Source organism: Mauremys mutica, chromosome 9, assembly GCF_020497125.1.
Source record: "Mauremys mutica isolate MM-2020 ecotype Southern chromosome 9, ASM2049712v1, whole genome shotgun sequence".
In the NCBI taxonomy this organism is placed as follows: domain Eukaryota; kingdom Metazoa; phylum Chordata; order Testudines; family Geoemydidae; genus Mauremys; species Mauremys mutica.
Genome location: NC_059080.1, coordinates 5,020,176 through 5,039,764, shown reverse-complemented (window position 1 = coordinate 5,039,764; position 19,589 = coordinate 5,020,176). Strand labels below are relative to the sequence as shown.

Here is a 19,589-nt window from a genome sequence, read left to right as displayed (position 1 = left end):
AAAGCTTGCTGTATGTGGTACCAAGCTCCTCTTCAGCTCTGTGTGGCTCATAAGCTTGTCTCTCTCACCAACAGATGTTGGTCAAGTAAAGGATATTATTACCTCACCCACCTTGCCTCTCTAGTATCCTGGGACTGACAGTTACAACTACACTGCAACCACTACTTAAAACAGGAATAAGTAGCAATGTTGGACATTTTCTGTCTTTTTAGTTGTGGTTCCTTAGTCAACAAAACAACAAGCAATAAAGGCATTTCATTCCTAAGACAAGATAGTTTAAGGAAAAATCTCAGATACCATACACATTAAGGAGCTACACTGAGCTTAAAATGCAACAAAACAAAAACACTTGTACACAGATTACAGCTACAGAGATGAAAGTGAATAGTTACTGTACCTTCTCCAATGGGAGCTGGGTCTGGTCCTGATTTTTCAAAATTAATAACAACACCACTCTGAACTTTTTGAACTAGAGATTCTAAACACTGGTTCAACATTCTTTGTGTCCGCACACAATAGGAGCGACCTATAAGCAAAAGAAGAGCAATACAGTGAAAGTCTGAAAATAAGTCACAGCAAACCTTAATTGTGTAAGTAAGGGAGGATACTGTTTATTATAAAAATAAAAGTTATATTATATGTCAAGGCTCTTTCAACTTTACATGGAATCACCACTGCAGAGTTGCTGCTTTAGTGACAAACTCAAATCATCTACAGACATGGCACAATACTTCCACCGTGCAAACAATGCAGACTGTGAAAGCCAAGTTGGTCTTTTCCATCCTGTGCATTATCACCAATAACATAGGCTTTGAAGGCCAAAAAAAGCCTTCAGTGACAATGGTGCAAACCCATTGGTGCAAACCTCAATGCTGTTGTTGATGCTTCTGTTCATTCTGGTGTAATTCACTCATTTTAGCTGCGTTAGCACCAGAAGGTTAATGAAATAAACATTTGTTATTAAAGGAAGCAGGTTTTACTGAATACGTAAGGAATAGATCTGATGAGTGAGATGGTTTCATTTTTAGTCACTTTTCAAAGACGATGACCAGCCTTTTATAAAGAAAGGGGAAGGGATTACAAACCTTAATGTGAAAAAAAGTGAAAAGCTGTCAGATTTAAAAGAGCCAATATTTTTTAATTTTAAGATACTCTTGCAAGGTAGAAACCCAGACTCAGCAGTGCTAATGCTAACATGTTGAACTGGCCAGGGTAGAGTCAGTATCCACGGTGAGAAAAATTAGATGCAAAATTACATCTCTCCCTCCATCCCCCAAGAGCATCCCATTAAGACAACTTAGAGAGTAAGCCAAATTCCACATTGAAACCAAAGCAAAACAACATCCAACTACCTCCTGTCACTTCACACATCTGTGTGATTGCAGATTCATCAGTGGGTACGCTCCCTAGTTGCTCTGGTTCAACAGAAGAAGCTCCTGGCAAACGCAGCACTAGGGCAAACAGCCTTTGATCCCAACGAAATGGTTCTTTGGTTAGTTCACTTCCCGGTAGAGGAGAATTCAAAGGAAGATGAAGCTAATAACGGAAGATTTGAAAAAAGCTTTAAGGGATCAGATGCTCATTTGAAGACATGTACCCAAACTAATCATCAAAATAATGGATAAACTGAAGGACCAGTTTTCTTCTCTATTAATCAGTGCTCTCAAACTGTAGTCTGAGCTCCCAGTGACTATGGAACTAAGCAGTGAGGCATTGGGAGAGAAACTGGTCCACCTTTCTTAAAAAGTGGTCTGCAGAATGAAGCTGAATTACCACCAATATAAATCTAATTCATAATTATTAGCAGCACACTGCCAAGATGCAAGTTTATTTCAGTTTTAAAATCTGTACTTTTAACTGTTAACAAGAGTCCCAAAAGAAAGTTAGTGTTCCCCTGAAGCCATTTTAAAAAGTAAAACAAATACAAAAGTCTTACCTCCTCTTGAACACCCGCAGTATGTGTCAATTTGTTTCCATCTGTGATGGTAATTAAAATAGATGGCTCTAAAAAGAACGGGTTCCTCCCCTAGAGACAGAATAAAAACATGTAAAACAGTAACAAATAATATTTAATTCCATACTTCAGTTAAACTTGTGTTGCTCTGTAAATGTACTCATCAATTTACAGCACAGAAAACACGGTATCTGCCTTTAAGAACTTAAAATGCCAAACAAACAATCCTTATAAAAGCTTGAGATGGTGTTAAATCTGCGGACATGTAGAATTCCACAACTGACATGACACTGCACATCAAAGCCACTCGGAACTTCAGAATGACCACAAGTATAGAACTCAGACCCCCGGCTCATAAAATCACAGGTTGCTATCACTTAAGCAAAAGGTGAGTGTTAGGAGTAGACCCCGATGACACTACATAGCAGCAGTACATCTATATTCTAGCTGGCTCTCCTTGCAGGAGAAAATAAAAAGATCAGTATACTGCCAAATACATTCAGGAGACTTAACAGTGGGGAAAATTAAACATCTTTCAAACTGGGTTTAAAAAAAGATGGTAACATAGTTCATTAAAATACCATACAGGTCTGTCGCACCTTGCGCTGGGGTTACGTTCCGCAGTCAGCGCATAAAGCGAAAATCGCGTATAGTCAAAATTACATTGAGTGTAATGGCGGGTGGAATCACCCACACTACAGGTACAGTATTAAAATTGTTATTTCTCTCTTTTTTTGTTTTTGCTGACCGCATAAAGCTGAAATCATGCATGTTAAATGCGCTAAGATGCAACAGACCTGTACTGAGAAGGCAAACATAAGACATAGAGTTTGAAATAGTTAGTTGATAAATGCCTACAATTTTAAGATTCCAGGTATGTGTACATGCACACACAATATGCACTGAACACAAATATACACAACATCTTTCCATGTGGCTTAGTGTGTGACATGAGAACTAGAGTTTTAAAAATTAAATCTATACTTATATAATCTATTTGTAGTTTACGAAGATTGATAGTACATAACACAAGAACTAGGGGTCAACCTATAAAATGAATAGGCAAAGGGTTTAAAACAAACAAAAGGAAGTACTTCTTCACACAATGCACAGTCAACCTGTGGAATTCGTTGACAATGGATGTTGTGAAGGCCACAGCTATAACAGGGTTCAAAAAATAACTACATTCGTTCATGAAAGATAGGTCCATCAATGGCTATTAGCCAGGATGGTCAAGGATGCAAACCCATGCTCTGAATGGCCCTAGCTTGTTTGCCAGAAGCTGGGCATGGACGACAGGGGATAGATCACTCAATGATGACCTGTTCTGTTCATTCCCTCTGAAGCACCTGGCATTGACTATTGTCAGCAGACAGGATACTGGGCTAGATGGACCATTGTTCTGACCCAGTCTGGTCATTCTGATGTTATTAAAAAGAACCTGACCATTTTACTATAACCAGTTCAAAGCAGCCCCCTCATTTTACTCATACTCCATCAACTCCCCCACTCCAGATATTTAACAATATCCACAAAGCAGCAATTGTTACAAAGAGTGTTCGATACAATGTGAAGAAAGAACAAACATTTGTTACCTGTCCATAATTGTCTATTCCAGATACTAATCTATTGAGATTTAACAAGTCAAACGAGGATCTGAGAGCCTGCCCGAGGGTAGTCAATCCTGAAGCTTGCAGGTTTTTCAGTTCATTCATGAATGTTGCATGATTTTCCTTCCATCCAGCCTGTTATGTAGTAATAGAGAGAGACAAAAGACAGTGTATTGGTCATTTTAGTAGTGATCCGGCAAACATTAATTGCAGGGTCTCATTATCACCTTTCGTCTCAGAGGCAGATTACATTTCTCATTAGCAGGTAGATGCTGTTGTGCTTGTATGATGCATACATTTGAAACAACATTTTATTTTATATTATATATATATAAAAAAAAATCAAGAGCCGCACAAGTATCTTCCCACATAACTGCAATGTGTACAGAATACGAAGTACATAGTAGAAGACTGACAAGCTACACACAGTATTAAGTTTTTGAAACAATGACTATGTCTATTTAGCTCTTTTTATGAAAGATGCAGCAAAGCGGAAGTGACTAATGGAACTATTTGGGTACTTCCATGAGGATGAGAACATTTGATTTAAAAAGTGTGTCCAATGAATGGCATTTAGAAATTAAACATGAATACCTAAGGCACGGGTCAGCAATCTGCAGCACACGTGCCAAAGACGGCACGCGAGCCGATTTTTAATGGCACGCTGCTACCTGCCAGCGTCCCGGCCCCACTCAGCCCCCCCCCCCCGCTCTCTCCTGCGGGGGCAGGAGGCAGAAGCTTGGTCCTGCCGGCAGCCAAGCTCCCTACACCCCCTCTTCTTCCCCCAGCGTGCTGCCTTCCTGTGCCTCCCCCTCTCCTTCCCTGGGCCAATCAGCTGATCGCCTTTGTGAGAGGGAAGAGGAGTGGAGCACGCTCGCTGCTCCAGGGAGGAGGCAGAGAAGAGGTGGGGACGGACAGGACCCTGGGGAAAGGGGTGGAATCGGGCATATCCCCTCCAGCCCCCTGCCGTGAGCCGCTCATGGCAGAGGGCTGGGAGCACCCCTACGAGCCAAGCACCCCAGCCTTCTGCCCTGAGCCCTGCACCCCCCCCCGCCCACACACACCCAGCCCTCTGTCCTGACCCCTGCACCCCCCACAACCCCAGCCCTGACTCCTGCACCCCCTCACACACCTCCAGCCCCCGTTCTGACTCCTGCACCCGCACACATACCCAGCCCCCCCACATCCCATGCCCTGACTCTTGCACACACCCCCCCACCCTGAGCACCAAATGGGAGCTCCTGCACCCACCCACCCCCACATTCCCACCTGCACCCCTAGTCTGATGTCCCAGCCGCTGGCCCCGCTCAGCCCGCTGGCAGTCTGGGGTCCTGGCTGCCGGCCCCTTGCCAGCCGGGGTCCCACAGGCCCCGTTCAGCCTGCTGCTGAACTAGGTGAACGAAACCCCAGGCCGGCAGCAGGCTGAGTGGGCCGGCGGCATAAGATCAGCATTTTAATTCATTTTTAAATTAAGCTTCTTAAACATTTTGAAAACCTTGTTTACTTTACATACAACAATAGTTTAGTTATACAATATAGACTTATAGAGAGAGACCGTCTAAAAAAAACCAAAAACATTAAAATGTATTACTGGCACACAAAACCTTAAGTTAAAGTGAACAAGTGAAGACTCAGCACACCACTTCTGAAAGGCTGCCGACCCCTGAGCTAAGGCATGGTGGTGAATGAAGGAGCTGCTGTTGTGATACTCTGCAACTCCTCCCCAAACCAGCCTTACCCAGGGCTAGAAAAACATGCAATATGTGCTCAAAGGGCTAGGCCTAGTAGCCAGCGAAAGATACCAGTGCCGCCACATTCCTGCTCCCAGCTCAGTGCCCATCGCCGCCCCAGAACTAGAAAGACGTTAAGGCAGCTGTGTACCATTAATGGGGGACTTTTAAAAACTGTATAATCAGCCAACTTATAGAGAGTCGCATTTGTGAAACTTCTCTATTTCCTCACTTTTCTTGTACTTCCTTTCCCTCCTGTCTTCACTCCATTTATGTTCATATACAGATCATGCCTCTTTTATGCTTTCCTCAACTCTCTTCCTCCATACCCATATTATATATTTGTAAAAACACACTCTCCTACCCCGGTTTCTCTGCGTCCTACCTCGTAATTCTAACTCTACTTTCTTCTGCCACTTCTTCCTTGCTGCTGGAAGCTGGCTCAGATTCCTACCAGGTTGTTGCCCGGAACCCTTCTGTCTCTTTAGCAGACAGACACTTGCTACTTAAAGACTGATAGTTGCACCGTCCCAATCCCTCCCCCACTGCTGGAAGGGAGAAGGGACATTCTGTCTTGTCCTCTGCATCCCAGAGACTCCTGACTGCTGCAATGGGGAGTACAGAACATCTCTCCAATATTTACAGTTCACTCCCTCAGCTACCTGGCTGCTGCAAGGAGGCAGGTGTGTGCATGTGCAAGTGTTATTCCACCCCTTACCCCCAAGCCTCAGTTTTGAGTCTTCTACACTGAATAGTGCCAATCCCTGCCTTTGCTGCTGCTCAGAACTTACCTGAGCAGCAGCAGAGTAAAATTAACTCAATTCTTGTTAGTTTTGCTAATGCCCACTTAACAGAGCACTGGGCCTTGGAAGGCATGCCTGTGTCCCATTCCACCTGATACTGCCCTCTGGAACTCCAAGCTGTGGTTGTAGGCCATATGCCTGCTCCTACTCACCTGATCAACAGGGATTTGCATAGAAGGCTTCCTGTCTCCTTAGGCAGGGGAGTACCTGAAGGGGGGGTGGGGGAGGGGAATCTCTGAAGCTATCACTTAGAAGGCCAGAGTGGGAGATAGCTGCAAGTGCTGACTTCAGCTGAGTCTTCCTGCCACCGCGGACTGTAAAGCTCTGGGAGAAGAGCTGTAAGGACTGGGAAATTTGGTGATAAGGACTAAGGCAAGAAATAAGTTTCATTTAAGATTTTAACTAACACTGAAGTCCTGGCCATCTGTCCTCTTTCAGCAAAGGAGGTGCCAAACTCCAACAAGGGCATTTACACTCTGTCTTAAGTAAGTCCATACTGCAGGTTGAATGAAATATTCTTCACTTCCTGCTCCTTTCAATGAAGCGATGTCTAGTTTGGGTATCTGTTTGTAGAGCACTTTGGAGAAAAGAGCAAATATTTTTTATAAGCAGTAACCATGTTCTCAGATCCTTATCTGTTCCATCTCCAGCCACAACAGGAAGAGTAAAGAATTAAGTTTCTTCCTTAGCTTTAAATGCAAGATCTATTTAGATGAAAGATGCTATATGTAAATTTTTAAAAAGTCACTAATTTCTTTAGAGATGTGGCTCTGAACCAGGGGTACACATACCACTGGGGGACAGAGATCTTCCGGGGGTACATCAACTCCTCTAGATATTATCCTAGTTTTACAATGGGCAACATGAAGAGCACTAGCAAAGTCAGTACAAACTAAAATTTCATACTATTACTTGTTTATATGGCTCTATATACTATATTAGTGTTTCTCAACCTGAGGGCGGGGGTCGCAATTTATTTTACAATTATAGATAAAGTAATTAAAAATAAGAAAGTAAGCAACTTTTCAGTAATAAACTCTACCCAGCCACCCTCCCAATTACATGTTCCGTGGTCTATTATTGGACAGATGCATTGACAAACTTGTAGATTGTGGGGCGTCTTAAAAAAAGCAGCCGGAGCTAAGTACCAGAGCTTTTGGTACAGAGCTGACTGCAACGGAGATTTCATCCTTTCAGGCTGAAGACAGACTCATTTCCAGACTTCAGGGCCTCCCAAAGGTGTTTATGTTCTGAGGCAGGATAAGTGTCGCAAATGACCTTAAAAAGTGTCAGGCAACTCCCCGACAGATGTTATTATCCCACCTGCTGTTCTTTGAAGCAGAAATCTCCAGTGGCAGGACACCTGATTGTGTGCTTTAAAATGCTAGATTAGAAGCCCTATGAGTAGGGGCAGGGTCTATGCATCTTCTCTAATCTCTTCAAAGGAAGGTTGTTTTTTTGAGTGGTAGGACAGCAAAAAGCTCAGAGAAAGACCAAGGCTAAGAGCTTTCAGACCTATTCTGAACTCCTTGCATCTTGAGAGCCATCATTCAGTGCCCCAGAAGTGGAGGGGGAGTATGGACTGGGTACAGGTTCCCAACCTCAGCAATGCAGACAGCCCTCCTGCAGATAGTCTAAGAACCAGCCAGAAGATTCCTCATCTTTCAAAATCCCTCATTTTGTTGCCTCTAAACAAGTTTTTTTTTCCACCCTGAATCTTGGCAGTGGGTTTTTTTGGGCCAGCTCCAGTTCTTTTGACTTAACTGAACAATGACAAAGGTCCTCTGAATCCTCTTAACTCTTCAGTACAACTGCAGAGCGCCAGCCAAATGAGCTAAATTTCTTGGTAGTAAACCAGGTCCCAGCCCCAACTCAAGACGTGTTTTCTGAGGTTCCTGATCTCCTTTAACATATAGATTGGGAAAGTGACAGAATACACACTTATGGAAGCATAATTCTTTCATGTCTTAACTTTCAAATGATCTTGAGAGCATACCTGGATTTCCTCCAGTACATTAACTGGATGTCTTGTATATTTCTTTTTGTAATAAGCGATTCTATAGGGCTATTCCATGTGAGTGCAGGGGGCAGGGAATACAGGACTTCCCTAACTACACACCTTGTTTAAATAAATGCCTGTGGAAGTGAAAGTAGCGTTTTCTGTCAATTAGTGCAAGGCTTGCTTGGAGGACATTAAAAAAATATCCAAGTGAATAGTACAAAAATCACTTCTGTATTATGGTTCTCTTGGTGACTTTGACCTAAGAATGTATCACTGAAAAATGACAGGGGCATTCAGAGTACTCCAGGAGTTGAAACTGGATCTGGGATTGAGGATTTCTATATTCTTGCTCTTCCTCCCCCTCAATACACTGTTAAAAGAATCCTGCAGAATTATTCAGCGTAATCATTTCTGTGCTCTTGTGTCAGCAGCAGCCTTTCAAAAGTGGTTAGGATTATAAATTGCTGCCTTGGAAAATGCTACTGTGAGGGAATAGTTATTTTCATCTGCTGGTAGGAATACTATCGAATGAAAGGGAGCTGGAGATGCAAGCACTGAAACAAGGAGAGTTAAAGAGGCTATGTATGCAAATAGACAAGAATAAAGTCAAAACCACAGAGCAGTTATATTTTGGATTCCTTACACATAAGTTCCAGTTGTGAGACTTCAGTTTTTTCAGGTCTTTAAGTACCAAATTCCTAGTGGATCATTTTTATGCACAGAATTTAACACTGAGTAGACTACATCTTGGCAAATAAACCGAAGTGTCAATTTGCCATTACTTGAGAGTTTAGAGGAAAAACTGAACAGAACTGAATTTTAATGGGATGACCTTCTGGTGAATATGAAGGTCTAATGAGGTACTTATACTGTACTTGCTTTTCTGGGCATTTGTGAGAATCACACACCTGCAGCCCCAAGCCATGATTGGGCAAAAGGGATGTCAATCAGCCCTCTGTGACACTAAATAGAACTTTCAAATATCATCCTCTGGAATCCTGAAATTTGTCTTGTGAAATACAATTCTTCAATCAAAGATATCTGGTGGCACTGCACAACTATCCTGTTTCCTTCCAGACAAAAGCTGGAGAGAACTGCCAAGCAAAGAGAGAGGGTCCACCAGCTAAGTGAATAAAAATAAAGTAGCAGAACTAAGCAGTACAGGAAAGATTAGAAATTAAAGAGTCAGTTAAGTTTAAATAAATAGTTTTAATATCTGGGAAAATTAAGGTAACTGGTGTAGAATTCAGTTGAGAGGCTTGGGGATCTTCAAAACAAATGTCTGAATAAAAAACAACCACCACCACCAGTAGGTTTTCCTAGTTGTTCACTTTGGTGCTTTTTGTCCAAACTTATTCTCATGCAAGAGTATCAAAATGCAACAGAATAATAAGCAGACAAAGTCCCTGGATTTTAGATATGTACAGAACAGGATGGACTGATTTATATCAAAGCCATTTAAATCACCAGGTGGAAGAACTTGATTTAAATAACTGATTTTAATCAATTTTCCCACCATTTGAACACTTCAGTTATTTTCTAACAAAAGGTGCACTTCCATTGGTTGATATAACCATTAAAACATGTTGATTTACATCTAAATAGAGCCTTTACACTAGATCTGGTACATCTTTTTGCTACCTGGCAGGGTGCACTAACTATATACATTTATTTAAACAATTATGTAACTCAATATTTTCAGATTCTTGTTAATAGTACATTTTAGTATGTTGGAAAATGGTGAATGGCATGCTTTTTTACTAGATTACTAACTTTTTGCTCATGATTTGTGTCAAGCTGCATTAAAGGATGGTAACTGGAATTTAAATATATGAAACAGCACATGCATTTTTAATGAAAGAAAACAACCTTAAATGTTCAGCTGCAGCTCTTTTCACACCCCGACCAAGGTAGCTAGGGTAACTTAAGTTTTAGGTCTAGACCAGCCCAAAGATATGAGAAAGCACAAACAATGGATCACAGAATTGCATGATAAAACTCCATTGTATATTCTACCTTCCACTGGATTGCTTAGGATCGATCCAGTCCTACTCTCTCAATTTAGAGCCTATTTCTAAAATCAGTTATTTGACACTACACAAAGATCTCCTTCAAGTTATCAGGCAATTTAATTTTGGGGTGCCAAACATCCTGTCATGCTGGGGGATGTGAGGGAGATTCCCAAACCTGAGCCATTCTTTTTGGGTGACAGATCTGAGGAACTGTCCCAAATTGAGGTGTCATTAGAGGAGGTTCTGAACAAACTGATAAACTAAACAGTAATAAGTCTCCAGGACCAGATGGTATTCACCCAAGAGTTCTGAAGGAACTCAAATGTGAAATTGCAGGACTACTAACTGTCATCTGTAACCTATCATATAAATCAGCTTCTGTACCAAATGACTGGAAGATAGCTAATGTGATGCCAATTTTTAAAAAGGGCTCCAGTGGTGACCCTGGCAACTACAGGCCAGTAAGCCTCACTTCAGTACCGGGGAAATTGGTTGAAACTATTGTAAAGAACAAAATTGTCAGACGCAGATGAACATAATTTGTTGGGAAATAGTCAACGTGGTTTTTGTAAAGGGAAATCATGCCTCACCCATCTACTAGAATTCTCTGAGGGGGTCAACAAGCATGCGGACAAAGGAGATCCAGCGGATATAGTGTATTTAGATTTTCAGAAAGCCTTTGACAAGGTCCCTCACCAAAGGCTCTTAAGCAAAATAAGCCGTCATGGGATAAGAGGGAAGGTTCCCTCATGGACTGATAACTGGTTAAAAGATACGAAACAAAGGGTAGGACTAAATGATCAGTTTTCAGAATGGAGAGAGGTAAATAGTGGTGTCCCCTAGGGATCTGTACTGGGACCAGTCCTATTTAACATTCATAATGATCTGGAAAAAGGGATAAACAGTGAAGAGGCAAAATTTGCAGATGATACAAAACTACTCAAGATAGTCTGCCTGGGACTTAACTGCAAAGAGCTACAAAAGGATCTCACAAAATGGGGTGACTGGGCAACAAAATGGCAGATGAAATTTAATGTTGATAAATGCAAAGTAATGCACATTGGGAAACATAATCCTAACTATACATATACAATGATGGGGTCTAAATTAGCTGTTACCACTCAAGAAAGATCTTGGAGTCATTGTGGATAGTTCTCTGAAAACATCCACTCAATGTACAGCAGCAGTCAAAAAAGCAAACAGAATGTTGGGAACCATCAAGAAAGGGATAGATAATAAGACAGAAAATACCATATTGCCTCTATATAAATCCATGGTACATCCACACCTTGAATACTGCGTGCAGATGTGGTCACCCCATCTCAAAAGATATATTGGAATTGGAAAAGGGTCAAAAAAGGCAACGAAAATGATTAGGGGTATAGAATGGCTTCCGTATGAGGAGAGATTAATAAGACTGGGACTTTTCAGCTTGGAAAAGAGGCGACTAAGGGGGGATATGATAGAGGTCTATAAAATCATGAGTGGTATAGAGAAAGTAAATAAGGAAATGTTATTTACTCCTTCTCATTATAAAAGAACAAGGGGCCACCAAATGAAATTAATAGGTAGCAGGTTTAAAAAGTATTTTTTCACGCAACAAACTGTCAACCTCTAGAACTCCTTGCCAGAGGGTGTTGTGAAAGCCAATACTATAATGGGGTTCAAAAGGGAGCTAGGTAGGTCATCAATGGCTATTAGCCAGGATGGGCAGGGATGGTGTCCCTAGCCTCTGTTTGCCAGAAGCTGGGATTGGGTGACAGGGCATGGATTACTTTATGATAACTTGTCTGGTCATTCCCTTTGGGGCACCTGCCATTGGCCACTGTCAGAGGACAGGATACTAGGCTTGATGGACCTTTGGTCCAACCCACTATGGCCATTCTTACATCATCTTTTTTACTCTGCCTGTGTGCTTCAGACAGGCCAGCATTTGAAAAACTCAACAGCCAGGAGAGCAGCACTCACCAAACTGGCGTGCTAATGGTGAACAAGCAATTTTGAGCCCTAAACACTGAAACCTAAACCCACCCACCATTCCTTAGAACAAAACAGTTTAGACAGCGATCTAGTGTGTCTTTGAATTGTCTCTTAAAATTGACTTTCAAAAGCAGCAAAAAATAATAAGAGTTCCTTTTCAGTTTAAGCACATTAGGTAAGTTTTTAAGTTATGTATCTGGGCAAAGAGAAATGGCTACGGGCTTCCCAAAAATATTGGCTGGCTTGTAGTGATCTTCATTACTAAGCCAGTCTCGGAGAAGCACCTCTCTAGACATTTGCATATACTCCTTCTCTGAGACTATATACAATCTGGAAGCACTGGCACAATGTTTAAATTCTAATGCATCAAAAGTGTAGTAAATTCACAGATTAGAGCAAATTATTTCAAACTCCAAAAAGTATTCACACACATAATAAAAAGGTCTCCAGAACAGTCATTTGCTCTAAAAATTGCCGTAGAGAAAGTCAAGATAAACAAAGAGTTTGCCTATGCTACTTATAGCCTTGCAGATACAGGAATTATTTCAATTTCAACATTCTACTTTTCACTATTCCTGAGGTCTTGTTTTTTGTTAGGCATTCAACTTTGATTTAATTTCACTATCCCGTCAGTTTCAGCTTTGGATACCCATGCAATAGCATGTTATTGCTTTTAACTCCAACATAGTAGAGGATTTAAATAAAAATTAGGGTGGTCAATTAACCGCAGTTAACTCACGTGATTAACTCAAAAAAATTAATCACAATTAATTCAGTTTTAATCACACTGTTAAACAATAGGACTACCAACTGAAATTTATTAAATATTTTGGATGTTTTTCTACATTTTCATATATATTGTATTCTGTATTGTAATTGAAATCAAAGTGTATATTTATTACAAATATATGCACTGTAAAAATGATAAAAAATCCTTTTTTCAGTTCACCTCAGACAAGTACTGAAGTGCAATCTCTGTCATGAAAGTGCAACTTACAAATGTAGATTTTTTTTGTTACATAACTGCACTCAAAAACAAAACAATGTAAAACTTCAGAGCCTACAAGTCCACTCAGTCCTACTTCTGGTTCAGGCAATCGCTAGGACAAACAAGTTTGTTTACATTTACAAGAGATAATGCTGCCTTCATCTTATTTACGTCACCAGAAAAATTTGTTTTGTTTTTTTTTTACAGTGCAAATACTTGTAAACAAAAATAAATATAAAGTGAGCACTGTAGACTTTGTGTTCTGTGTTGTAATAGAAATCAATATATTTGAAAATGTAGAAAACATCCAAAAACATTTAAATGGTATTTGATTAATTTTTTTTATTGCATGATTTTTTCAATTGCTTGACAGCCTTAATAAAAATATTTAGCAATCATTGCATTCCTATGGTGCTTTCAAATAACTGAAAGCAACCTTCTTTCATTTAGAACATTTCTATTAGTATTAAGAATTGCAAGATTTCTTCTCCCTTCTGTTCCAAAAACAGACAAGAGAAGCATTAACCACTTGAATAGGTCTTTAAAAACTTCTCAGCACATTGCCCTTTCAACCCACCCAAATTTGAGGGCATTCTCAAAGAGAGGCAGTGACCCAGTTCGACACACCAGGGATCGTACCAAAGAGGAAGTCCCAGACACCTGTCCTTTCCTTCCCTCTCAGCACCAACTCCCTTCATTTTCAAACTCCTCCCATACAATCTTTATATTCTTTGAACCGACAAAGTGGGCATTCACCCACGAAAGCGCATGCTCCAATACGTCTGTTAGTCTATAAGGTGCCACAGGACTCTTTGCTGCTTTTATATTCTTTGACTCACGTGATACAGAACCCAAGAACTTAGCTTGAATTTTTCCACCTAGAAAGCTCTGCCTCACCACCACCCTCCTTCCTCCAGAAATGGAGATGGAAACTCTCTAAATAATTTCAATTTTTAAAAAAGGGCGCTGTCTGTGGAAAGACTGATTCAGTTTCCTATCTACAAAATTATGGTTATAAATAAGAAAAAGGCCAGACTTGCTTTGCTTTTTCAAGTCATTCCTTCTTGAATAGGTGACGAGAACAAGATCAAAAACAGTGCTTAACACAGAGTGCATAAATACTGGTTACTGTGATTGATAGCCTGTCAATATGCTCTTTTTTCATGCTGATTGTTTTTCTTAATTCTGTTTTACTGTTTTTCATGACATTTCAAAAGTCACACAACATACAACCAGCTCTGGCTACTACAGCCACCTAAACCCTGCTCTTGTGTGTAAAAACAACAATACACATGGTCCTTTTCAGAGGGATCTATGGCATTAAGATACAGGTACAAAACATGTAAAATTTTAATTTCCATTAGGAGGAGTTAAAGGTGCTGATCTATTTGTAAAAGCCGCCTCTTGTGCAATACAAGTTGTATTAGCCAAATCCTAATGATTGCTTCACAACTTGTTTTTCTAATTCATCTAAACATGTTTCCCTGCATTAAAGTTAATCCTCAAATGTATTGATTGACACCCATAAATCTGCTAGTAAAAAGCTTCTGATTATCAAACTGTAAAATGCAAGCTTGAATCACAGCTTAATGTAAACTGCAGGCATTCAGAGTAGAACAACACAGTCTGCACCAAGGAAAGCAGAACAGAGATACCATATGAATGCCCAGGGTTTTTTTATAATATACATATGTATGAAAATATTATATTCAAATGTAACTCTGAGGCAAGTAAAATAATCAATACCATCAAAGAGCAAACTGCCAGCAAGACAGGTCTAGTTACCTGTTGAATAGCTGTATTTTTAAATAACTGATATCCAGGGTTTAATCTGCAATATTTTAGATATTTAGATAGCTATGATCAAAAGCACCATTTTTTTTTTTGCTGCAGCAACATCAAGGGCATCACATATGCTTAAATAAGTGAGACTATAAACCATCATAACCCACCATTTCAAAATGTATCAGTATTTAAACAAAGAACCCAAAACTATCCAGAATTTGTTCCACTCCGTAAACAAGTGACCATATCAGTATGGTTTTGAAGTAGTATGAGATTTTACAGTATCTACTTTAATTCTGTATTTAAACCAGCTATGTGTTTCATGTAGTAATTTATGAAGATGGATTATATGGACACTGTAGTTTAGAAATAGTAGGTACTTCTGGATTATAAACTTCAATAAGTAAAGTACACTCCCAACAGTGCAAATACCTGAAATCATGAACTTTATGATTTTTTAAATCCTATGACCGTGAAATTGACCAAAAAATGGACTGCGAATTTGGTAAGTATTGCGTGAAGACACTGAATCATTGGATAGTGGAGCTCTCTCTAACTAATCTGTAAATCAGACTCTTACAACTGAACAGCCATTTTTGTGTATGTATTATGGCTCCATAGTTAAAGCTGAAACCAGAATAATCTAGACAATTAAGTCACTAGACATGCACTACTTTTACCCATGAATACAGATCCACGCAAGTCGTCTTCTTACAGTAAGTTCAGAATATCGTTTATGTACCATTGGGTTCAAAGTAAATAGACTAGTCTCCTTAGGGAGAAACATTTTCAAACCCCAAAATGAGAATGAACACATTATAAGCAATTAAGAATAAAGGAAGAGTATTTACAATCTTATAGAATTCATTATTGCAAAAGCTAATACATGCACACATTCATATTTTAGAAATCAACATAACGGTACATCATATAGTTTAAGAAGAGAGTTCCCACCCCAAGGAGTTTACAATCCAAACTATTATGTACATTTTTATATAGATTATAAAGCCACGCTATGAAGCCTGGATCATAGTTTAGTCATTCCTGTGAATTTTGCCTTGGTATTTTGATGAAAAAACAGCACATAGTATACAAGAAACAAAGAGCATTTGGCAAAGAAACTTGGAGACAACTCCCTATTGACAACAGAGAAGCTTTTCCACTTATTTGCAGACAGTCTTAGGCAGAAATACGTATTATGATTTTACAACTTAAACTTGTTATAAAAAGTGACGTTAGCATTTGAAATTAGTTAAGCCTCTTAGTACAAACATTTCTGCTTTGATCTAGTAGCCCTTAAAGCCATTGGATGTGTCTATGGGCCTGTTCAAGATAAAATATAGAGCCAAGTAAAAAGACAAAAAAAATAAATGGCCATAGTGGCTATCAGCGACAGGTGTTAGTGTCAATCTAACTTCTCCAAAGAATCCTACCATTTCATACCATCAGTGTCTCACGTAAGCATATGCAGGATCAGGGCCTTAATTTGTAAATTCCAGTAGACACTGAGCTGCTTAGATGCTTTAAATAAGTTTAGAGTGCCTCTCCTTTTCATTGGTTGTAAGCAGCCAGTGAAAACAAGTTATCTAACTGGAAACCAGTTAGATGAATAAGACAACTTTTAACAGCTGACTGGATATGGAGGACATAACTACATAAGGAACCAGTGTCATTTCTACACTGCTCTCTCCATTTAGAATTCAATTCCTTATCAGAACACAGTGCTTCATATTCTTTCTGAATAAACTGGAATTTAGAGAGCTCCATCAATTAAAAAACCTCATATTTCCAGATGAAAGTGGTCTAATATTGACAGAAGTAACTCTTACCCTTACTGTAAACTAAAGGGGAAAAAACTCTGCTTTTTCAGTTTTTTTTTTATTGTGCATTTGTCTGCACTCTGTATCACTAATTTGCCATTGTTGACATTTGTACCACTTCCCTGGGTTCTACAAGAGGATGTTTACTAGAAACCACAGCTGAAAGTGGAGATAGCAGGAAGGAACGTGCATCGAAAATAGGGAGGGAGAAGAGCCTGAGCGTGTTTGCTGTTGACCAGAGGCCCACCAGACAACAGGTATACACTTTTTAAAAGAGTGCTCTACCAGAAAATTAAAAAAACTAAAACTAGAGAGAGAGTAGTATCCCTTTAAATTGAAAGCTGTCAGTATTCCATGGTATTTCCACTAGAGGGCTAATTTCATAATCCCCCCAAAGTTCAAATGAAATAGTACTCATTTTTAGATTTTAAAATGCATCCATTGGGGGCCTCGGCATGTACAAGTCTAACTCACCTCCAACAAAAACACCCACCATTTTATTTTGCTTTAATCTTACTTGCCCAATCCCAAGATTGTCCAACTAAAAACAGAATCAAGTAGTGCGTCCTCTGGTCACCTTTCTTTAGGACTACTGAATCAAGCCACCAAAAATATACTGAATATTACACTTGGAGACGGAGCAGCTAACCGTGGGGGAATTATTACAGCTAGCAGACAAATTATTCCCAAGCAAGTAACAGTAAGTGGATTCCAAACCTATTTTGTTCTCAGAGGGTAATAGTCATAAGGGATTTGCCCCAATCTCCCTTCAAACTAAAATTAATTTGCATAACAGAAGTAATTTAAGAGAACAAAACAGAATAAGAACATTTGTTAGTTTTAAACTACCTACTGTAATTTATTTGTTCATGCTCAAAGTCACCACTCGGGGGGGTGGGGGTGGGGGGAGACTATGTAAAAGAATACCAGCATAATGGAAGCCCAAAATAAATTGAACAAGATTCTTCACTGAACTTAGGACTTGTTTTTGGGGGGGCTGGCTGAAGACTTTACACATGATGGAAGATAATTTTAAGGCATTTAAGTAGTGTGCACAAGGCAACTTTTGGCAAATGGAACATATCAGAAATCATGTCTCTACATTGTCCCTTTTATACAACCTTGTAACAATACTTAAATGTATGTATTAATATTTAAGTGATTCCTTCTGCCCACCAATCTGACCTGCCTCTTGACTAGATAATTTTGAAGACCTCTCACATTACTTCAGCTACAAATTGAGAAAGAAATGTTCCTCTTGCCCAAGAGGAACAGAAATTCCTCTTCTCACCCCCAACTCAGAACTCCATTTCCCTCAACTCACCCTCACTTCAGCCTCATCTTTGACCCAGAACTCTCCTCTTCCCGTATCTTGTGACTGGTGACCTGCCTAGAACCACCTCCACAATATTCCCCATTTACACCACTGCCTCAACTTCAACTCTGCTGAAATCACCATCCTTTATCTCCTCTTACTTTAGACTACTGGAATTCCTTTCTCCATGGCTCTAAATCAGAGCTCCAGATGCCCACCTGATCAGAATGCTTCTGCCAGATTTCTTACATGTACAGAAAAGCAACTATTTCACTTCCAGCTTCATACAACCCCATTCAGTGCAAGACCCTGTTCAAGTTACCCCAAATTAAAAGCCTACGGATTTGCTACAGCCTACCCAAATGGATTCTCTCTCTGTTGTCCTCCGCACAAGCCTCCTTCGACTCTCCATGAGTTGGCCATTGCCAACACGAGAGCCTTTATACAACACAGCACCTGCCATCCGGAACAGCCTTCTTGCTACTCTCCACTTCAAGACCCAACAGTTTGGACAACAGAAGCAGAGTGAGTTCTCTGACCCAACATCTGGAACTCTGAATTCTCCGCCGCCGAAATTATACAAAGAGACTCTAGGTCTGCACCAGAGTACACTCGGTTACTCTCTGTCACAGAGAGTCACGTAGGCCATGGTAGTGCCCACTGCCTTCACGGAGCAACCATTTCATGATGAACAAAGAGAAAGTCTGATGTGTTCGACACCATTAAGTATACAGACTTCATATCAAAAGCCAGACTTCTGACAATAGTTAAACTAATCCCAAGCCTCACCAGCTTCCCTAAAAAGTAACCGAGCTGCTAGGCATTATTTCAGTACCCTTCAGTGGACACTTACATAGGAGCCTTCCAGAAATTTCTACCACCTCCAGCCAACAAACACAGCCAACCTTGACAAAGGTCACAGACCCTCATGTAATGGTTTCAGAGAGTCAGAAGAGGTTACCCAGTGAGAGACCCAGAAAGCCTAGTCACAGAAGTCACCATCCTCCAAGACTGGAGAGCTCATCTAAACGTGACAAGGCATGCAGTCAGAGCGGGAGAGAAAGGGGAGCAACCAGTGCTAGTTAGAGCTCTGGGCTAGCAAGTCTTGTCAATTCTTCCTATACATTTCCAAGATCCTTCCTTTTCTATCAGGATGGCTCAAATTCTTGTCTATGCACTGATCCCCAGCCATGACTATTGCCCACTACTCCTTTCTAGCCTCCAAGACCCACACTGCCACATCCAGTCCACTCAAAACATAGTTGAAGTCATCTTCCTTCCCTCTCATTCTGTTCCCTACCCTTCAACTATCCACATATATATCCCCATTTTTTAGTACATCAGATTCAAGCTCCATGCGGTCACCTACAAGGAGCTTCACAGCTCTTTCCCCACTACTTATCCACTTTTCTGTACATTCCCATGCCTTCCCAACAATTCCCACCTTGACCCCCCCCTTTATTTTTCTTCCATAACTCCCCCATATTTCATGTGTTTATACAGTAGGCGTTAATGTGTTCAATTAACATTTTTATATAGTGTTGAAGAGTTTTGTATGGCAGTAAACTTCATTATGTACTGCAGTTAGAA

General features: G+C 40.2%; 1 protein-coding gene across 5 annotated transcripts in view; it reads right to left on the bottom strand.

Annotated features, from left to right (window-relative positions):
- Positions 1-19,589, bottom strand: part of LOC123377290 (integrator complex subunit 6-like) — a 51,991-nt gene that overhangs the window by 26,933 nt on the left and 5,469 nt on the right. For all 5 annotated transcript variants that reach the window (XM_045030003.1, XM_045030004.1, XM_045030002.1 and 2 more), the window contains exons 3-6: positions 3,550-3,699; positions 1,937-2,026; positions 1,353-1,536; positions 398-526 (exon numbers count right to left, since the gene is read on the bottom strand). In XM_045030003.1, coding sequence (XP_044885938.1) covers positions 398-526; positions 1,353-1,536; positions 1,937-2,026; positions 3,550-3,699 — 553 coding nt within the window. The remainder of the gene's footprint in view (positions 1-397; positions 527-1,352; positions 1,537-1,936; positions 2,027-3,549; positions 3,700-19,589) is intronic.